The sequence below is a fragment of the Entelurus aequoreus genome, linkage group LG24 (genome assembly GCF_033978785.1).
Source record: "Entelurus aequoreus isolate RoL-2023_Sb linkage group LG24, RoL_Eaeq_v1.1, whole genome shotgun sequence".
Classification (NCBI taxonomy): Eukaryota; Metazoa; Chordata; class Actinopteri; order Syngnathiformes; family Syngnathidae; genus Entelurus; species Entelurus aequoreus.
In genome coordinates, this window is record NC_084754.1 from 29,000,520 (window position 1) to 29,020,760 (window position 20,241).

General features: G+C 38.6%; 1 protein-coding gene across 2 annotated transcripts in view; it reads right to left on the minus strand.

Annotated features, from left to right (window-relative positions):
- Nucleotides 1–2,438: 2,438 nt before the first annotated feature.
- Nucleotides 2,439–20,241, minus strand: part of LOC133641936 (C-Jun-amino-terminal kinase-interacting protein 1-like) — a 36,239-nt gene continuing 18,436 nt past the window's right edge. Inside the window, exons 4-13 of one of the 2 annotated variants that reach the window (XR_009824352.1) lie at nucleotides 18,414–18,983; nucleotides 17,044–17,283; nucleotides 15,830–15,905; nucleotides 15,580–15,746; nucleotides 14,240–14,343; nucleotides 10,032–10,142; nucleotides 9,544–9,614; nucleotides 6,827–6,925; nucleotides 6,359–6,539; nucleotides 2,439–6,218 (exon numbers count right to left, since the gene is read on the minus strand). Coding sequence is in view for 1 of the 2 variants with exons in the window: in XM_062036067.1 (XP_061892051.1) it covers nucleotides 6,467–6,539; nucleotides 6,827–6,925; nucleotides 9,544–9,614; nucleotides 10,032–10,142; nucleotides 14,240–14,343; nucleotides 15,580–15,746; nucleotides 15,830–15,905; nucleotides 17,044–17,283; nucleotides 18,414–18,983 (1,511 nt within the window). In the remaining variant the exon portion in view is untranslated. Of the gene's footprint in view, nucleotides 6,540–6,826; nucleotides 6,926–9,543; nucleotides 9,615–10,031; nucleotides 10,143–14,239; nucleotides 14,344–15,579; nucleotides 15,747–15,829; nucleotides 15,906–17,043; nucleotides 17,284–18,413; nucleotides 18,984–20,241 lie in introns of both variants that reach the window. The other variant, XM_062036067.1, reaches the window with a different exon arrangement.

Consider the following 20,241-nt stretch of genomic DNA (forward strand, 5'->3'; position numbering starts at 1 on the left):
TGTATCTTAAGAGTCCCAAACATCCATCCAGACATGACTATGGGACAAAGCAGATGGATGCATACAGTACAGACTCAAGGGCGACTGGACTTCTTCATTCCAAAGACGTCTTCATGGGAATCTAACGGCTGGTGACAAGTTCTTACACAAACCTCAGTTAAAGGGAGGTTATTCCACTTGGATGTAGAAGTTAATGACAAGTGACGGTCACTAACATGTATCCATTCGCCCGTTACTAATAGAATTCTTCCTCTGTGCCCTCTTCATAGTACTGTTTTGGAAAAAAAAATCTCAATACACTGGTTTGTCATTCAAAAAAGCCTAGTGGCTGTGGGGCGAATCTGACTGAGGGGCTGCCAACACGTATTTCATAGTTCTGGACTTAAAAATGATGTCTACAGGTAAAGTTCCCCCCAAAATAGACACAGTAATGATTTTAGGCTTGTTTTATAACGCAGTGTACTCCTACCACTGCTCTGGAGACCAGTACCTGTTCATTACACATTTGCCACCAGGCCATACAGAAACATTACATGATTTATAAACGCATTTTCTAAAATTTAACTTTCGCCTGTCCCACTATAAGCACTTGTTCATAGATGCACTGTATAATAAAACTCCTGATAGGAAGTCGTCATTTGTTATATCCTTGTTACATGGGACAATGCACATTAATGAACATATCAAATGTAAATATGCCAGATTGTAGCCAATGGCTATTTTTCCATTTGCAGTGCCGGGCAGGTTGATGGTATATAGTATATACCATCAACGCCCCCTTTCCATCGCCAGACTCAATATGCCACCTCCTCTTAGTGTGATGTCATCTACAGAACTGGAGCCCATTTCCCCACATAGACAGTGTGGATAAGGGCATATAAAACTATTACTTGAACCATTTATTTGCATGTTTTTGTCAACCTGGTCCATGATTACTTCAAAACTGATATGGTTAACATTGTGGTACATATACACAAACCCCGTTCCCATATGAGTTGGGAAATTGTGTTAGATGTAAATATAAACGGAATACAATGATTTGCAAATCATTTTCAACCCATATTCAGTTGAATATGCTACAAAGACAACATATTTGATGTTCAAACTGATAAACTTTTTTTTTTTGCAAATAATCATTAACTTTAGAGTTTGATGCCAGCAACACGTGACAAAGAAGTTGAGAAAGGTGGCAATAAATACTGATAAAGTTGAGGAATGCTCATCAAACACTTATTTGGAACATCCCACAGGTGAACAGGCAAATTGGGAACAGGTGGGTGCCATGATTGGGTATAAAAGTAGATTCCATGAAATGCTCAGTCATTCACAAACAAGGATGGGGCGAGGGTCACCACTTTGTCAACAAATGCGTGAGCAAATTGTTGAACAGTTTAAGAAAACCAGCTATTGCAAGGAATTTAGGGATTTCACCATCTACGGTCCGTAATATTATCAAAGGGTTCAGAGAATCTGGAGAAATCACTGCACGTAAGCAGCTAAGCCCGTGACCTTCAAACCCTCAGGCTGTACTGCATCAACAAGCGACATCAGTGTGTAAAGGATATCACCACATGGGCTCAGGAACACTTTAGAAACCCACTGTCAGTAACTACAGTTGGTCGCTACATCTGTAAGTGCAAGTTAAAACTCTCCTATGCAAGGCGAAAACCGTTTATCAACAACACCCAGAAACGCAGTCGGCTTTGCTGGGCCTGAGCTCATCTAAGATGGACTGATACAAAGTGGAAAAGTGTTCTGTGGTCTGACGAGTCCACATTTCAAATTGTTTTTGGAAACTGTGGACGTCGTGTCCTCCGGACCAAAGAGGAAAAGAACCATCCGGATTGTAATAGGCGCAAAGTTGAAAAGCCAGCATCTGTGATGGTATGGGGGTGTATTAGTGCCCAAGACATGGGTAACTTACACATCTGTGAAGGCACCATTAATGCTGAAAGGTACATACAGGTTTTGGAGCAACATATGTTGCCATCCAAGCAACGTTACCATGGACGCCCCTGCTTATTTCAGCAAGACAATGCCAAGCCACGTGTTACATCAACGTGGCTTCATAGTAAAAGAGTGCGGGTACTAGACTGGCCTGCCTGTAGTCCAGACCTGTCTCCCATTGAAAATGTGTGGCGCATTATGAAGCCTAAAATACCACAATGGAGACCCCCGGACTGTTGAACAACTTAAGCTGTACATCAAGCAAGAATGGGAAAGAATTCCACCTGAGAAGCTTAAAAAATGTGTCTCCTCAGTTCCCAAACGTTTACTGAGTGTTGTTAAAAGGAAAGGCCATGTAACACAGTGGTGAACATGCCCTTTCCCAACTACTTTGGCACGTGTTGCAGCCATGAAATTCTAAGTTAATTATTATTTGCAAAAAAAAAATAAAGTTTATGAGTTTGAACATCAAATATGTTATCTTTGTAGTGCATTCAATTGATTATGGGTTGAAAAGGATTTGCAAATTATTGTATTCCGTTTATATTTACATCTAACACAATTTCCCAACTCATATGGAAACGGGGTTTGTATACAAATAGTATATAATATATACATCTACATTGCAAAAACCATCTCATTGCAAACAAACAAGCTCAGGGCTCCCACTAATTCAACGGTTTGGAGAGTTGTATTTTCAACGCACTTATTGTAGCTGTATATCCGCCATAGGTGAAAGGCCACTCCGTAAAAATAATTGCCTATATTAAACTGATTCCTGGTGCAAAAAAAGGTTGGGGACGCCGGGTTTCAGCACATTTTGGAACGTCCAATTTTAGCTGCAAAATGTGGGCTGGCCTGCATCAGCCTGCTGACGTCACCTACAGAAGACTGGAGGCGATTTCATATATTTCATATTGCGTACTATGGGCCTGATTGACTAAGATCCACATACCAAACGCTATATAACGTGTGCAAAAAATAAAATGCTGTGTACTATTAGTGTGCGTGTTGCATGTGATCGACTAACACTGCGTGTGCAATTGTAAAGTGTGCAGACCGCCTTATTTAAATGAGGTTTGTGCGTGCATACGGGGCTTTTTTACCACGGAGACACTCTCACTGCACATTCATGTTTATTTTATACCTATTATTTTCTTTATGATCAATTATTACTTATTATCATTTATTATTGCTATTTCATTTGTATTTTATACTTTATACCTTTTGTTTTCGCCCTCTTTTTGTGGCCTTGTGTGCATTATCCTTTCCATCCTTTGTAACTGAGCTACTATGTGGAACAATTTCCCTTGTGGATCATTAAAGTTTGTCTAAGTCTAAGTCTAAGTCTAATGTTATCATGCTCAGACCTGTGTAAAACTTTTTCTGAATCGCAATCTAGACAACAAACATATGCACATTGACACTTTCTGACACTTTTCTTTCACTTTCACATTCAGCGTCCGGAATGACTCAAAGGCAAGAAAATGTGCTTAATGAAGACATACACTACCGTTCAAAAGTTTGGGGTCACCCAAACAATTTTGTGGAATAGCCTTCATTTCTAAGAACTAGAATAGACTGTCGAGTTTCAGATGAAAGTTCTCTTTTTCTGGACATTTTGAGCGTTTAATTGACCCCACGAATGTGATGCTCCAGAAACTCAATCTGCTCAAAGGAAGGTCAGTTTTGTAGCTTCTGTAACGAGCTAAACTGTTTTCAGATGTGTGAACATGATTGCACAAGGGTTTTCTAATCATCAATTAGCCTTCTGAGCCAATGAGCAAACACATTGTACCACTAGAACACTGGAGTGATAGTTGCTGGAAATGGGCCTCTATATACCTATGTAGATATTGCACCAAAAACCAGACATTTGCAGCTAGAATAGTCATTTACCACATTAGCAATGTATAGAGTGTATTTCTTTAAAGTTAAGACTAGTTTAAAGTTATCTTCATTGAAAAGTACAGTGCTTTTCCTTCAAAAATAAGGACATTTCAATGTGACCCCAAAATTTTGAACGGTAGTGTATATTATAGTAATCCATCCATCCATTTTCTACCGCTTGTCCCTTTTAGGGTTGAAGTGGGGCTGGAGCATATATATTTACTAAATAAATAAAAAAACAGCAGACACCAAAACGCATCAATTGATTGTGTTCTAATCAGCCCCATAAGTCATCCAGCAGCAATGACATTATAAAAGGAAATTGCTGAATAAACAACATGTCTAATATGTAGGGATGTCCGATAATGGCTTTTTGCCTATATCCGATATTCCGATATTGTCCAACTCTTAATTACCGATACCGATATCAACCGATACCGATATCAACCGATATCAACCGATACCAATATCAACCGATACCGATTTATACAGTCGTGGAATTAACACATTATTATGCCTAATTTGGACAACCAGGTATGGTAAAGATAAGGTCCTTTTTTTAAAAAATAATAAAATAAAATAAGATAAATAAATTAAAAACATTTTCTTGAATAAAAAAGAAAGTAAAACAATATAAAAACAGTTACATAGAAACTAGTAATTACTGAAAATGAGTAAAATTAACTGTTAACGGTTAGTACTATTAGTGGACCAGCAGCACGCACAATCATGTGTGCTTACGGACTGTATCCCTTGCAGACTGTATTGATATACTGTATATTGATACATAATGTAAGAACCAGAATATTAATAACAGAAAGAAACAACCCTTTTGTGTGAATGAGTGTGAATGAGCGTAAATGGGGGAGGGAGGTTTTTTGGGTTGGTGCACTAATTGTAAGTGTATCTTGTGTTTTTTATGTTGATAATTTAATAATTATTATTATCGGACATCTCTACTAATATGTTTTGTTTCTGACCGTCCAAAATGCGGTGTGTTGAACTGTCAGTTTGCATATCTTTCTGACACGTGCTAAATAAAACGCCAAATAGTGCTCGCAAAACAGTTATGAGTGTTGATAAATTACATTGCGCGTGCTAAATAATTATATTTGCATTTTCTCTTCCCTGTATTGTGGGTGTTTTGATTATTTGCGTATGTGTTGCATATTAATGAAGACAGAGACGCAAAATGGATGGCATTATTCTGCTCACTTTGCACACGTTTAGTAGATCAACTTTGCATGTGCTATCAGGTTTGCACGTGTTTTAGTACATGCAAACCTTTAGTAAATCAGGCCCTATATGTTTTGATAGCATTTTCATCCCGAATCACGTTATTTTCGGGCAGATTTTTGAAGGAAATTTTCAAGATATTTGCCAGATGCATTGTTGCAGGTTGTATCAATACAACGAAAGAAGGGGTCTGCCGGCATACATTTCCAAATGATGGGAATATGAGGAAAGTATGGATCTCTCCAGTCAAATTGACTCACACAAAATAGGACAGACCAAGCGAGAGGAGTGTCATTTGCAGCAATCATTTGAATGATTCTGACTTTGAAGAATAATGCTTTTGATCTGAGTTTGGAAGGAAAAAATGTAAACGACTCAAGTCAAATGCAATCTCGAGATTTAGTAGCACCCTCGAGGGAAGGAAGACTGAGTCAAAAAATTTGAAAAAATGGAGAAAAGAGCAGATCAAGCACTTAAAAATGAGAGGAAAACAATAAAGATGCCAGTGTTCTAGTTTTCCTCAAGATGCTTGAGGAAATGCAGAAAAATGAGGAAACACGAGCAATTGTGCCTATAGAAGAGCAGGGAAGTCCGAAAATGGGAGTTCTTTGATAGTTCTTTTTTGCTCATAATGTCAACCATATTAGTTTAAAAATAATTATGGACCAGGGCGACAAAAACATGCAATTATGGTGAATGATCAAAATAATAATTTTATATGACTTTATCCACACTGTCAGTGAAATGGGCTCCAGTTCTGTAATTGTAATATCGAGTCTGGCGATGGAAAGCGGGCGTTCCAAGTAAAGTTAGCTCTGTACTCATTACTCAAAAACGAATTGATATTATGGGAAATGACTTCCCGATTCATTTTCAGGGGCAAAACATATATAAAGAGGACTTCGTAGTGAAATTTTGATCATCTTGACGCTACGAGTTCTTTAAGTCTTATGAACTCTGCCTCGCAAACATGTGACGTAACCGGGAATAAAAATCTACTCATTGATTAAGGATGTTGTGCTAGTTTGCTGGCTTAAATATATGACATTTGGAAGATAAATTGAAAATAGAAAGTAAGTGAGAGTCGAGCAGTTTGTTAGGTGTCGCATTTAGATTTGTCTATATTCTCTCGAGTGTAGGACATACTGTACACTGTCGGTGTCTGAGGGTGTTGCAGGGTTTGCAGTGCATTTAGATTTTGTGTTTGCAAAACTCCTATGTATGTAACAAACGGTTATGTGTGTTGTACTTGTCCAGTACCTATTCCAATTGCCTTCAATTCAGCCTTTGTAGATTACACTGACCTGGATGATGAATCTACCCAAATAGACCTCCGAGACGTGCACATCATCAATAGTTAACACATTCTGTCACAACGAGGAAAAAAGGTGAGCTATTCAATAAAGATGTCTTCAGTAGGACAAGAGTAGCCAATGTGTTCTTTGTAATACTGCTGGAAGGCCTTCCTGTGAGACATACAAGAGTGCAGATATTAGACAAAACAGAGGATTCAAAGAAATATTCTGAATAATGAGTATTTGTATTGGTAAGGTACCTAGGACGTCATTATGCATGTGTACAAATGTGTCGCAATGGGGCAATTTTCTCCGGTTCAGTTCAGTAAAAAATCAATTTGAAAATGTTATACTTTGATTGAACCACAGGTTTCATTTGACCATCAATTTGTTTGCTGCAGCATATTTATCAGCCATTGTTACGGAACATATGAAAGACTTAGCAAAGTAGACCTTACCCAACTGACTTAGCCAGAGGATGTAAACTTGTATCTGCCATCATCACATGGCAGGCAAAGCGGTGTTGGTCAGGATGTTTGGTGAAGAAACCAAAATACCTGCAGCGCAATAATCAGCGTCACTTTTAGCTGGCACAGACATAAAACCAGACTTATGGGGGACCTATGAGGATTTCAATCTCAATTTAAAACACTTCATTGTGGTCTACAAAATGTACAGCAGGGGTGTCCAAACTTTTTCCACTGAGGGCGCCGCACACGGAAAAATTAAAGCATGCGGGGGCCATTTTGATATTTTTAATTTTCAAACCATAACAAAATATATGGATTTTTTTTGTTTTTTACCTTTAGGGCTTCCGGGGACCATAAAGGGTCTAAGTCATTAAAATTTTAAAAACAAGTCAAATTATAATTTTTTTATTTATATAACACTTACAGTAAATCTGTACAGTATATCAACTTCAGGTTGATATAAAGTTTAAAAAAACAAAAAGGTTTTATGCCTTTTCTGTCAAAGACAACTTAGTTTTTTATAATAAAACTGAAATATGCAGTATTTCCCCCACTGCCCAAAACATTCAGAAAGCAATGTTTGATGTGAAGTAATTAGAGCCTTAAACATATCAATAATGCAGGACACCATTGATTATTTTTGAGTAATCACAGTGAAAAGATAAATAAAATCCCATTAAATATATTTGGGATCCAAAAGGTGCCCCACTTAGAAAGTGATACATTTTTATTAGTTTTCTTTTTACTTTCAACACTTAAGTTACGAGCTCAACTTCAGATATATCTGTCGATTTTATGTTTGAACTATTATTTTGTTTGTTTTATGCTCTTTTGTCAAATAAAATGTTGATGTTTTTGTATGGTAACCACACAATATATGCAATATTTCCCACAAAAAAAACATTTTAAAGTGAAATATTTGAAATAATTGGTCAATAATTCATTATAACATTGATTTATTTTTTTTTGGAGCAATGGCAAAAAAAGAAAAAAGAAAGATAGACAAAAGGAAAAAACAGCCTGCATGGCAGCTTTGTGTCAACATTGCAACTTTTTCCAGTTAGATTTCACCTCATTCCACTTTTTTTTAATGTTTTTTAAATTTTTGCAATAGCATTTCCAGAATGTGTGGCGGGCCGGTAAACAATTAGCTGCGGGCCGCAAATGGCCCCCGGGCCGCACTTTGGACACCACTGATGTACAGTATGTATTGGATATGCTTTGGGAAACATTTGGCATAATTGTTGCTCCACTGTCACTCTTACAGCCCGATTTTGGAGTCTGTCTGCAATTCCAGATTGCAAATGAAACCACACGCCACCCTCTATAAAAGTACTATAATTAAGGATGTAACAGTATCGTAGATATCGCGGTATTGCAGTTTCGAAATCTTCACAATAATGTTGTGAAGTATGACGGTATCAAACAAAAACTTGGTGAGTGCAGTTTTTGGCAGATTCTCTCCCGGATTACAAGCCCAGCTGATCACCGCGTACTCGTATATATTGCCACGACTCGCTGCATTAACGACACTATAATTTTTACTTACATTACTTTTTTAAATAAACTATTTAAGAAGAACAAGTAAGTCTTTTATGCTACGCGTACCTTTTAGACTAAACCACGACGTAGGGACCGTAACAATAGCAAACAGACGAACACACCCTGGCGAAAAAAAACAAAAAAACTTTGACGGAGGTAATGAAGCGCGTCTCGAGCGTTCCAAGCCAAAACAGACACTCAATCAAGCACCAAGGGAATATGTATTTGAAGCCAGCGAGGCTACACATTAATTTCTGAGGTATTTACATTATTAAAAGTTAAATTGTGAGTTAACTTTGCTGAGAAACTGCATTTTCCATACTGATATAAAAACATGTCAACAATTTCTTAAAAAGTAAAATTTGAAAGACATCGAATTGTTTTACACTGCATGTTTACCCTGTCAATTTAATGACACTCAACTGTAGGTAATTTTTATTATTTTCTTGTAACATTGGATGTTCCTGCACTACTCTTTGTACTTAAAAATACATGTTTGAGGTAATAAATATGATTAGAACATTTGAGCATTATGTTTACGTTCAATTACAGTAAGTGTGTTTATCCTAAAATTCCTGCCACTTCAATTTACACACTAAGGCATTTTTAAGTCCTTTTTTGGGGGGGACATATACCACAATAATATCGTACCGTGACATTTTGATACAGTGATATCCCTAATCCTAATGTATCTTTTGAAAATGTACACTGTTTAAATATAGATTCACTTAGTCACAATATTAGGTATGAAGACCTGCATAGAAAAGGTGTTTCAGCAACATTTATATCACTGCATGCGCATACCAACATTATATGAAAATAATACTTTACCTTTTCTTCTGTTTCCTCACAGCCTGAAGCAGGAGCTCCTCCCCCTCTGGCTGAGAGCTTGACTTAAATTCTAAATAAGTACATCTACGTCCTTGTGACATCACCAATGTGGCCAGACTGCACACCTCCACGAACAGAGGCATCTAAAACCGCATGCAAGTTCACGCCAAAATGCATGAACCTCATGATTTGATGCGTCAGCATAGTTAAAACGACGATCCAACATTGTAACAACATTTATAAGTCAGAAAAGGCTACATTCATCATAGGTCCCCTCTAACAGACAGTGAGAGTAAGTAATACCATAACAAAAGTATGGGACATTAACTTACTTGCTGTGTTTTGGATGGCAGCCACAGAAGGAGATGTTCTTCAAATGGAAAAAATGGAAACACTGTTCTCCCTGACAGAGACCAAACAAATATGTAAATGATTATAGGGGGTCGCTCTGTGCTTCAAATTGAGGCTGTCACTTTTTTCCCATTCAAGCCGTATACTATGTGGTACACTAAAAACATAAGGTGTCTCATTTTATCCCATTGGGTTGAGTTTTTTCTTGCCCTGATGTGGGATCTGAGCCGAGGATGTCGTTGTGGCTTGTGCAGCCCTTTGAGACACTTGTGATTAAGGGCTATATAAATAAACTCTGATTGATTGATTGTATAGTTTAAGCTTCGGTGCTCCATGGGCTTTAAATCAGACCTATACCACGGTTACTGAGACTGAACAGTAAGTAGCATAATATTGCCAACATTTTATACATTATTGACCAACTATTTTCTAACTCTTATCCTGTTTATGGGTCAATATGTACACTTACCCTGTGAGCAGAGTGACACTGGTCCTGGACACTGATTTTCACACCCCTCACACTGACCTCGAGCACACAGGCTGTGGGAGGCTGTCCTGCTAACCGCCTGTTGTATGCAACCTGTCGGCACAGGAGTTCAATTGTCACATAATCCTTCACTCAACCTGTCTAACAACAATGAGCAGGAGCATAAACACTGTCGACTGAAATCTTATTATTCTGATATTTACTTACAAAATCACTTACAAAATGCATACACTAAGAAGATCCACTGCATGAGCTGAAATGTGCTGTATCAGAAATTAGCGGCTAACCAGAATAAATACAATCTAATCATCAGGAGACGTCACAATGTGTAATACTGATATTAGAACAATGGGTTATTCCTTCTAACATTTACACAAAAAGTTGAGAAGCACAATAAAATCATCCCTTCCAAAGTTAGTTAAGCCTGTTGCATGCATAATGAACAGCTTTAAACGCAAACAAATATATCTGCACAAATCCAAAGCTTTCCAGCTGTATAATCACGTGCCATAGAGCAATAGATGATATTTGTCTATTGCCTAACCGCTTCTATGTTAGCTACTTTTCTTTGTTTATAATGCATATTTTCTGCTGGATATACTCTTTATTTTATGCTGCAGCTGTTACATATACTGTAATATTGTACATGGTAATTGGGATTCGTCATATATTGTACATATTATATAATAATATAATATAATATAATAATATATCACATATATTACATATATGTTATATTTTATATTGCTACTATGATACATTTAAATTCTACTTTATACCTTTTGTTTTCGCCCTCTTTTTGTGTCCTTGTGTCACACCTGGGTGAAGTCTTGTCTGGGTTTCGTCTGGTTTCATGTTGTCTTGTCATTTCCTGTTTTATTTTGAAAGGTTAACTCTCCCTCTCGTTTCAGATCACTTGCCCTTCCTCCTGTTTCACTGGTCTGATGTCTCTCCTGATTGCCTGATTGTGCCCACCAGTGTCACCCTCCCTCATGTGTATAAATGTCTCATCCTCCTCTTGTCCTGTGCCAGAGTATATCGTCTTGTCATGTACAGTACCTCCAGCCGTCGTCCACAGTCTTGACCCAAGTTGTTAAGTATTGCCTCGTCTTATTTATTGATTTCTTTGTACCCTCTGAGGAAGAGTGATTTTGATTTGTTAAAGTTTATTGTAGTGATGGGTTGATGAGGCCTTAAGAAGCGTTTCGACACATTACAAAACTGTATTGATACTGTGTCGATACTGTGTCACTAAATACTAGTGATGGGTTGATGAGGCCTCAAGAAGCGTTTCGACACATTGCAAAACTGTATTGATACTGTGTCGATACTGTGTCACTAAATACTGACATCTGCTGGACATTAAAAATCCCTACAGGCAACCTATGGACCGACTCAACTGACACTGATTTTATGACCTAGTATATACAATAATATAAACCAAGTCATTGTATTTCATTTAGGATTATTTCATATCTTTATTTAAATAAAAATATATTTTTATCTTTTTTAGATACAGTCAATAAATAATGTGAACGTGTATCGTGACTAGGATGGTAGAAGGTGGGGATTGAACCCCGGTAACCAGCAACCCCCCGATTGCTGGCACGGCCACTCTACCAACTTCGCCACGCCGTCATTCCTGTACCTTCTCTAGTAACAGTAGTGATGGGTCCTGCAACACAGATGCATCGGCGCATGCGTCGAGCTCATAGAGCGAAACCCTGTGTCGGTGCGCGTACCGCTTTTAGAAAGTCACGTGACAGATCATGAGCTGCTTTGGTCACGTGACCGATACGCGAACTGTATCGCACTAACACCTCCTCTGCGCCCTGTGAGCAACGTTCCCTCTAAGGTGCGCGCCTGCGCAATTGCGCAGTGCTCAAGCGTCCTCCGCGCACACCGTGCGCCGCACAGCCAATTTATGCCGCGCACCAAATCAAACCCATCTGAATTCTAAACAAAATAAACACATTTATTCTGTGTAATTTTGAAATGCAACTTTGAGTGACAGTGACAACAAGCGGCCTTAACGGTGTTCGTCAACAACACGCATTGCGCCGCTTCCTAATAAACACAGTTTGGCGCGCAGGCGTCAGTGCGATACAGTTCGCGTATCGGTCACGTGACCAGAACAGCTCATGAGCGGTCACGTGACCAAAACAGCTCGTGTTCGGTCACGTGACTTTCTAAAAGCGATACGTGCATCGACACAGGGTATCGCTCTATGAGCTCGACGCATGCGCCGATGCATCGGTGTTGCCGGACCCATCACTAGTTTATTGGTCTTTTTTTTTTTAGCTAATTTCATAGTGCTTTGCCTTCCTTTTTTCCTCCTCTTGGAGCGCTTTAGTTTGTAGTTTTCTTAGCTCTTCATAGCGTACTTTCTGTTTATAGCTTCTTGTCTCCTCAGCATGAGCGATTTTCCTTTTGTGTAGTTTATCATAGATTGTTGTTTTTTCGTTATTAGATCAGTTTAGAATTGAGCTATTGCCTTTTTTCCTCCCTATGGAGTGATTTTCCGTTTATTGTTATATGCCTTATGCTACGTATCTTTTGTTACTCTAGTGCAAAAAGTATAGAGTTTGTAGCCATTGTGTTTGAATCACTCTGTCTAAAGAGAGATCAAAGAAACTGCTGAAATAAAGCCTGTGTCAATCGTCCCCCTTCTGCTCCTGAGTCCTCATTCTCGCCAAGGCTTAACACCTTGTGTGCATTATCCTTTCCATCCTTATGTCCATCCTTTGTAACTGAGCTACTGTGTGGAACAATTTCCCTTGTGGATCAATAAAGTTTGTCTAAGTCTCCAACCCTGTGTAATAAAGTCCTTCATTAGGATTGACAAAAGGTATAGCTTTCTAAATACAAATACATTTTGCAAATCCCACTGTTTTATTCCACAATGTCCCTTTTTGATAACCTACAGACTCTAAAACAATTTGGAAGTGGAATTGGAATTATGATCAGATCATCCAACCATTTTCTATACTGCTCATCCTCATTCTGGTCATGGGTGAGCTGGAAAAAAGTTATTCGCACAATGAGCAATTGGTAAACTACCAAGTACAATACCTAAGCGCTACAGCTGCTTACAATGGACATAGGTATTATTTGTTGCTATTTTTACTTTATTTTGATCTACATTCATCCCTTGTTTAAATTACTTTCTACAAAGTAGGATTATTATTGATAAATCAAATATTTTTGTAGTTAGACCACAAACAAATGGTTGACAAATGGCGCAGCCATCTTCTTAATGTAACTGCACATTGTCCTTCAAATAAACAAATACAAACAAACCTTATTAGAGCCCTCTAAACATTAAATAACACCCATATAGTCACCTTTACACTCGTTTCACCCAATATAGTAGCCTTGAGTGTGTTCCATTGTAGATTACAGGACTCACCAATAGCTCAGAGGATCCTCCAAGTTTCATTGCTATGATCGTCACCCAGCCACGACATGGAAATACTTCGCCACATTCTAGATAATTCCTCTAAGTTAGAACTGGGCTTTGAGTGCTAAAACCACAGGCGTGTGTTGTTCTACAAAAACTTGGTCAACTTGACAGTCGCAGTTACAACTATTTGATTCATTGTTAACCTTCCGCGTTGTTAGCAATACGTGTCTGCATTGTCATTCCACATCGCTCACGCCAAAACTGTGTTATTGATATCAAAGATTACATACACCAAAATAGTTAATCTCCACATTGGTCATGGAGCTGCTGATTGAAGTGCTGCGTCAAATCTGAAGCTACGTCCCGCTGTTTTGTGGAAATGTGTTATTGATGAGGCAGGAGTTGAAGATAAAGTCCAACAAAAAGCACCAAGCTGTTTTTGTTTTTACCTGGCCAAGCTTAGCCACCTGTTGTTATTAGTATTGTCACCCTTAAATCAGAAATGGAAGTCCCGCTTAGTGAATAGCTTTATCAATCCCCACAACATAATATTAGAAGATAAGACAAATACTGCACTACAATACATTTAATACTTAAATAAAACTTACTTTAACATTTAATTTAGGCCAAAAACATGTAGAATATGCTTTAAAAAAGTCCACAATGTAGTGAAGCGATATTTGAAGCGCAATATAGCGAAGGACGACTGTTATTCAACATTAATGAGCGTAATACTGACACATAGACTTGAGGTGGGATTACAGTGTTTGGTACTGTGTTTATTTACCTTCCTCATAGCAGCACACAGCACATTGTTGCCTTTTTGGATGGGAACTTGAACGGAACCCAAGAATCGCACCAGGAACTGTTCAATCCAACCATCCTTTTGCCCTGTGAAGAGACAGGTAAAGAAAAATTATAAGCCCAACCAAAAAAATGCCAAGTTTTCCTGTCTCCTTTTATGACTGTATAAGTCACAGTCATGTTCACATTCCATGGTTATGAATTATGAAGCTGCAATTACAGTCAGCCTGGAAAAACGCAAAACATATAACCCTTCTTGCTGTGAGGCATTGGACAACTGATGGCACCTATTTGGGGTCGGCGGATCGATCCAAATATCGGTCGTATCAATACCAAGGATAGTATCAGTAGCCACATGTACATGGACAATATTTATTTAATGTGATCATCATTCGGGTTAGAATGTTAATGTGTACATAGGCTAGAGGTGTGGGAAAAAATCGATTCGATTTCGAATCGTGATTCTCATGTTGTGCGATTCAGAATCGATTCTCATTTTTAAAAAATCGATAGCATGATTTAAATTAACTTGAAAAAAGACCCCAATATTTGGATACAAATGCAATCTTATTGTCAGAATGTCATACAGGAACTTTTTTTTTAAATTGGGGACGGCGTGGCGAAGTTGGTAGAGTGGCCATGCCAGCAATCGGAGGGTTGCTGGTTACTGGGGTTCAATCCCCACCTTCTACCATCCTAGTCACGTCCGTTGTGTCCTTGGGCAAGACACTTCACCCTTGCTCCTGATGGGTGCTGGTAGCGCCTTGCATGGCAGCTCCCGCCATCAGTGTGTGTGAATGTGTGTGTGAATGGGTGAATGTGGAAATACTGCTTTGAGTACCTTGAAGGTAAAAAAGCACTATACAAGTATAACCTATTTATCATTTATTTACTTGAATGCACATCATTTATTTGCTCAAAACGTGTTAACAGTTGTATCTAAAGTCCAGTCAGGGTGTATTTTGAAGTGACATTTGCCAGCCAGCACACCAGTCACAGTCTCCTCACTCCTCACTCATTTTTGCACTGATGTATGCATTTATCCGATCACTGACCATATAGCAAACAGTGCCGCCTTTCAGGTAACCATTCGCATAAATTGTGTGATTAATATGAGTATCTATATGATTAATGTGATATTTTTGTGATTAATCACATGAGGACTAACAGCCCTACTAAAAAGTATCGGTATCTGCAATACTGGCCATGTATTTACTTCGAATTAATCCCAAAATGTGACTGATCTACTGACCATGCTGGTCAATGTGCTCTTGATATTTCTTGAAAAAAAACTTATCATCCTATCAATCTGAATTTGTTTACCTTTGGTAGTATTTTTGGCCACCCTGACGGCGTAGAAAGCAGGGAAGATTCCAGTAGCCCCTGTCCTCATGTTGTAACCCTGACACCACAGATCCTCAGACTGCTTGAGAATTAAGACCGGGTCATCTGTCTCCAGGTACAGCTCATCAGCATGGCGGGGGACAAACCTAAACACAGGTAAAGAACTACATTTCAGTCTTGGTTGACACCAGTCAGCAGTTCCATTGTAAACCTGTTTAAATGTGTTAACCTGTATGCAGCCTTATGGCTCTGCTGCCTCTCCACTCCATCCAACACACAGGAAAACATGCTAAATGAGCCTGCACCTGAAAAATATGGATCAGTCACTCTCTGTATTCCTAGATCTATCCTTCTAAAAGAAACCACATACAGTTTTTGTGTGACTGTTAAGACTCAAGCATTTGTACCATTGTATTTCCTTTACAAATTTAGAAAAACATTTTTTTTTATTAGAATCACATAAATCAAAGAACAACATGCTGTTACTACAACTCCTGGAAAAATGGAATCACCAGACTTGGAGGATGTTCATTCAGTTGTTTAAATTTGACCAAAAAAAAGCACAGAGCAGATATGACACAAAACTATAGTCATTTCAAATACCTACTTTATGGCTTTAAGAAACAATAAAATAAATCAAGAAAATATATAGTGGTAGTCGGTAACAGTTTCCTTTTTACATCAAGCAGAGTGAAAAAAATAATGAAACAACTTAATTCTGAGTAAAACATTATTGGCTCACCCTGTAAATATCACCAGTTTCTGCCCATTGTTCTTCATTTGTTTTGCTTTACATTTTCTTTTTTCAATACATATGGCTTTAACTTTTCTGTGTTGACTGTATGTTTGCCTTTTACAACCTTCCCATGTTGTTTGTACTTGGTACAGATTTTAGACACAGCTGACTGTGAACAATCAACATATTTTGCAACATTGTGTGATTATTTACCTTCTTGAAGAAGTTTGATAATTCTCTCATTTGTTTCAATTCACATCTCCTGTGTTAGAGCAGTGATTCATGTCTGTCCACCTGGTGCAACAGCTCTCTGGGGTGTGAACACTGCTTTTTAACTGCAGACTAATAAACAGATGTAATCTGGTGCAGGTGTTAGCTTTGGAAATGAACATTTACAGGGTCATTCCATATTTTCCACAGAACTGAGTGATTCCATAACTTTTTCACTCTGCTTGATCCAAAAATGTATCTGTTATTGACTATCACAATTTATATTCTTGATTTATTTTTGTGTTTCTTAAAGGCAGAACGTTGGCATTTATACTGACTATAGTTCGTTTGTGTCATGTACGTTATCTGCTTTTTTCCAACAAAATCCAACAATTCAATGAACATATCTGAGTCTGGTGATTCCACAATTTGTGCCGGATGTTGCATACTATGTTACTATACTTTGTAAGGATTACTTAAATACAAGAGTGACAAACCAGTGGAACTGTAGTCCTTGTCAGTAGAAAACAGGTTTAAAAACTTCTTGCTTCTGGGTGCGCTTGCTTTTCCTCCATTAGATTCCTCTTCCTCTGCTGTTTTGGCTGATATTGCCTTGGGGTGCTTGCAGACCCTCGTCACCACTTCCCTCCTTCTTTTCACCTCCTCCTCCCTTCTCCTCCTCAAGTCTTCTTTCATCTTCTCCTCCTTTCTTCTCATTTCTTCCTCTTTCCTGCACCCTTGAAGCAAAAACAAAACAAAATGGGACTTTCACTTTTAGTCTTGACTCAACAAAAATTAAGGAACTACTTTTCTGTTCACCGTTAACAGGGGAGGACTACACTAAGGATGGGTACCTTTCACTTTTGAATCAAAACAGCACTAATTTACAGTACATGGGAATTGATACCGGTACTCAAAGTACATATTTTCGGTACTTCTGTGTGTTCATGTGTTAATAAATGTTAGTTTGTTTAATGATAAAATCTAATGTTTTATTTAACATTTACTATTTAACATTACTAAGTCCCGCCTTAAAGTTAATTTATATACACTAGCTTTTAGATAGATACATTTTTAGACCAGTTGATCTGCCAATTTTCTGCTCTGTCGGAAGAGGATACCAGGTGGCTGTGGATAATTTCTGGAGAGGTACCTGAAAGGTGGGTCCCGACATCTGCGACCACTTCTCAAGGTTTCTTCTTTTTCCCCAGCTGGGTTCTTTTGAGGTTTTTTTGCCTGCATGTGGGTTTCGATCAGGGAATGTCGTTGTAAGTTTGTGAAGCCCTTTTTTGACACTTTTGATTAAGGGTTGTATAAATAAACGTTGATTGATTAATTCATTGATTGATTATTTTTATTACAAAATTTGGAGGTGTTGAAATCGGCATGAAAAATCGCTATTTTTAATCAGCAGCATGTCTATGGCAAATCTAATGTAAATTAGCATTGAGCAAGCGCATTTTGAATTACACTTTCCATCATTGTAACTGAGCTACTGTGTTGAACAATTTCCCTTGTGGATCATTAAAGTTTGTCTAAGTCTAAGTCTAAGTCTTGAACAGCATTTTAAGTTAGAGTGTTTTCTGTCAGGCTTATTTGATTTGTTTGCATGGAAAATTGTAGTCTGTTTGAATTCGCTCTGAGTGCCAGCTGAGTCTGCCACCGGACGTGACATTACATGCCACAAATATGGCACCATTTGATACCCAATAGTACCATTGGAATTCAGTCGGTGCTGATCAAAGTACCAAATTTGGTACCCTTTTTCAAAGTATCCCACCCTCAGGATTTTGTGATCTGCTTTGTAACTGGAAATTTTTTTTTTCTACGTGAACTTTTGTTTTTTTTGCAGGAAAAATAGTCTAACCTTGCTTTTTGGCGTCCTCTTTTTTCTTCCTCTCTTCCTTATACTCCGGGTCTTCCTCCTCATTGGCTGACTGATAGACGGTCTCTTCATCGCTATCTTCATTGTGTCCGCTCTTACTGTGCAAGCAGTCCTTGAGGCTGACCAGCTCCAAATGAGCGTGCTCGTCAACCACCAGCGTGGGTTTAATAGAGTCATAATTTAACGCCGCAGAAGCTTCGCTCTTTGGTTTAGTCTGAGGAGCTGCAGGATCGCCCAGACAAACAGATTTGGTGCTCTCAGTTTCACTCTTATTATCACACTTTCCTCCTCTTGGGTCCCCCTCTGATTGGATACAGTCTGTCTCTGACTTTGTGTCACCTTCGGGTAAAGATTCTGGACTCTCATGGTCTTTCCCAGTGGAAAATAACGCTCCTTCACCCTCTTCTTCTCTGATGTCAGGGTTAGCTCGATGGGAAAGAGGGGGCTGCAGGGGTTCTGGTGGGGGTCCCTCTGTGTCTGAGCTGAGGGACATTCTGTTGGACCCCCCATCACTACTGGATTGGGAACGACTTTTCCTGTCATGGTTTTGGCCTACAAACACAAACAAATAGAAGTATTAGTTAATGCATGTCACACTTTTGTAATGGAAACAGAAGCTTACAATAGAGATGCTCAGAGACAAAAATGTGTGATAACAAAGTGGCATTATTGGCAAAATTGACATAACATAACAATGAGGTCATATCATATGACCCAATCAAACTGCTCAGTGCTTCACAGAACAAGCTTGTGAGCCCAGTGGGTCTATTATCCATCCACCCATTTTTTATCGCACATCCCTCTCGGGGTCGCGGGGGTGACTGGAGCCTATCCCAGCTGCATTCGGGCGGGAGGCGGTGTACACCCTGGACAAGTCCCCACCTCATCGCAGGGCCAACACCGATAGACAGACAACATTTACACTCACATTCCCACACTAGGGCCAATTAAGTGTTGCTATTTATGTTTATATTGTAACTGATTATTGAAAATAGTGTATTGAATTGAATTGTTGTTGTGAATGAGGTATTTTTGTTTATTGTTCATACATGATTATTTATTGTAAATACAAATCCTTCACATAACTTGTAATTTCTTAATATCTAATTACGGTACACACATATTTGAACTTCCCTTTGTTGGGTGTGTCTTTTATGCACACACTGAGGCTCCCAATCTACTTCTATGTTAAGGTAACGTGCGGAGTCCCCCAGGGTTCGGTTCTTGGCCCTGCACTCTTTAGTATTTACATGCTGCCGCTAGGTGACATCATACGCAAATACGGTGTTAGCTTTCACTGTTATGCTGATGACACCCAACTCTACATGCCCCTAAAGCTGACCAACACGGCGGATTGTAGTCAGCTGGAGGCGTGTCTTAATGAAATTAAACAATGGATGTCCGCTAACTTTTTGCAACTCAACACTAAGAAAACGGAAATGCTGATTATCGGTCCTGCTCAACACCGACATCTATTTAATAATACCACCTTAACATTTGACAACTAAACAATTACACAAGGCTATTCGGTAAAGAATCTGGGTATTATTTTCGACCCAACTCTCTCGTTTGAGTCACACATTAAGAGTGTTACTAAAACGTCCTTCTTTCATCTCCGCAATATCGCTAAAATTCGTTCCATTTTGTCCACTAGCGACGCTGAGATCATTATTCATGCGTTCGTTACGTCTCGTCTCGATTACTGTAACGTATTATTTTCGGGTCTCCCTATGTCTAGCATTAAAAGATTACAGTTGGTACAAAATGCGGCTGCTAGACTCTTGACAAGAACAAGAAAGTTTGATCATAT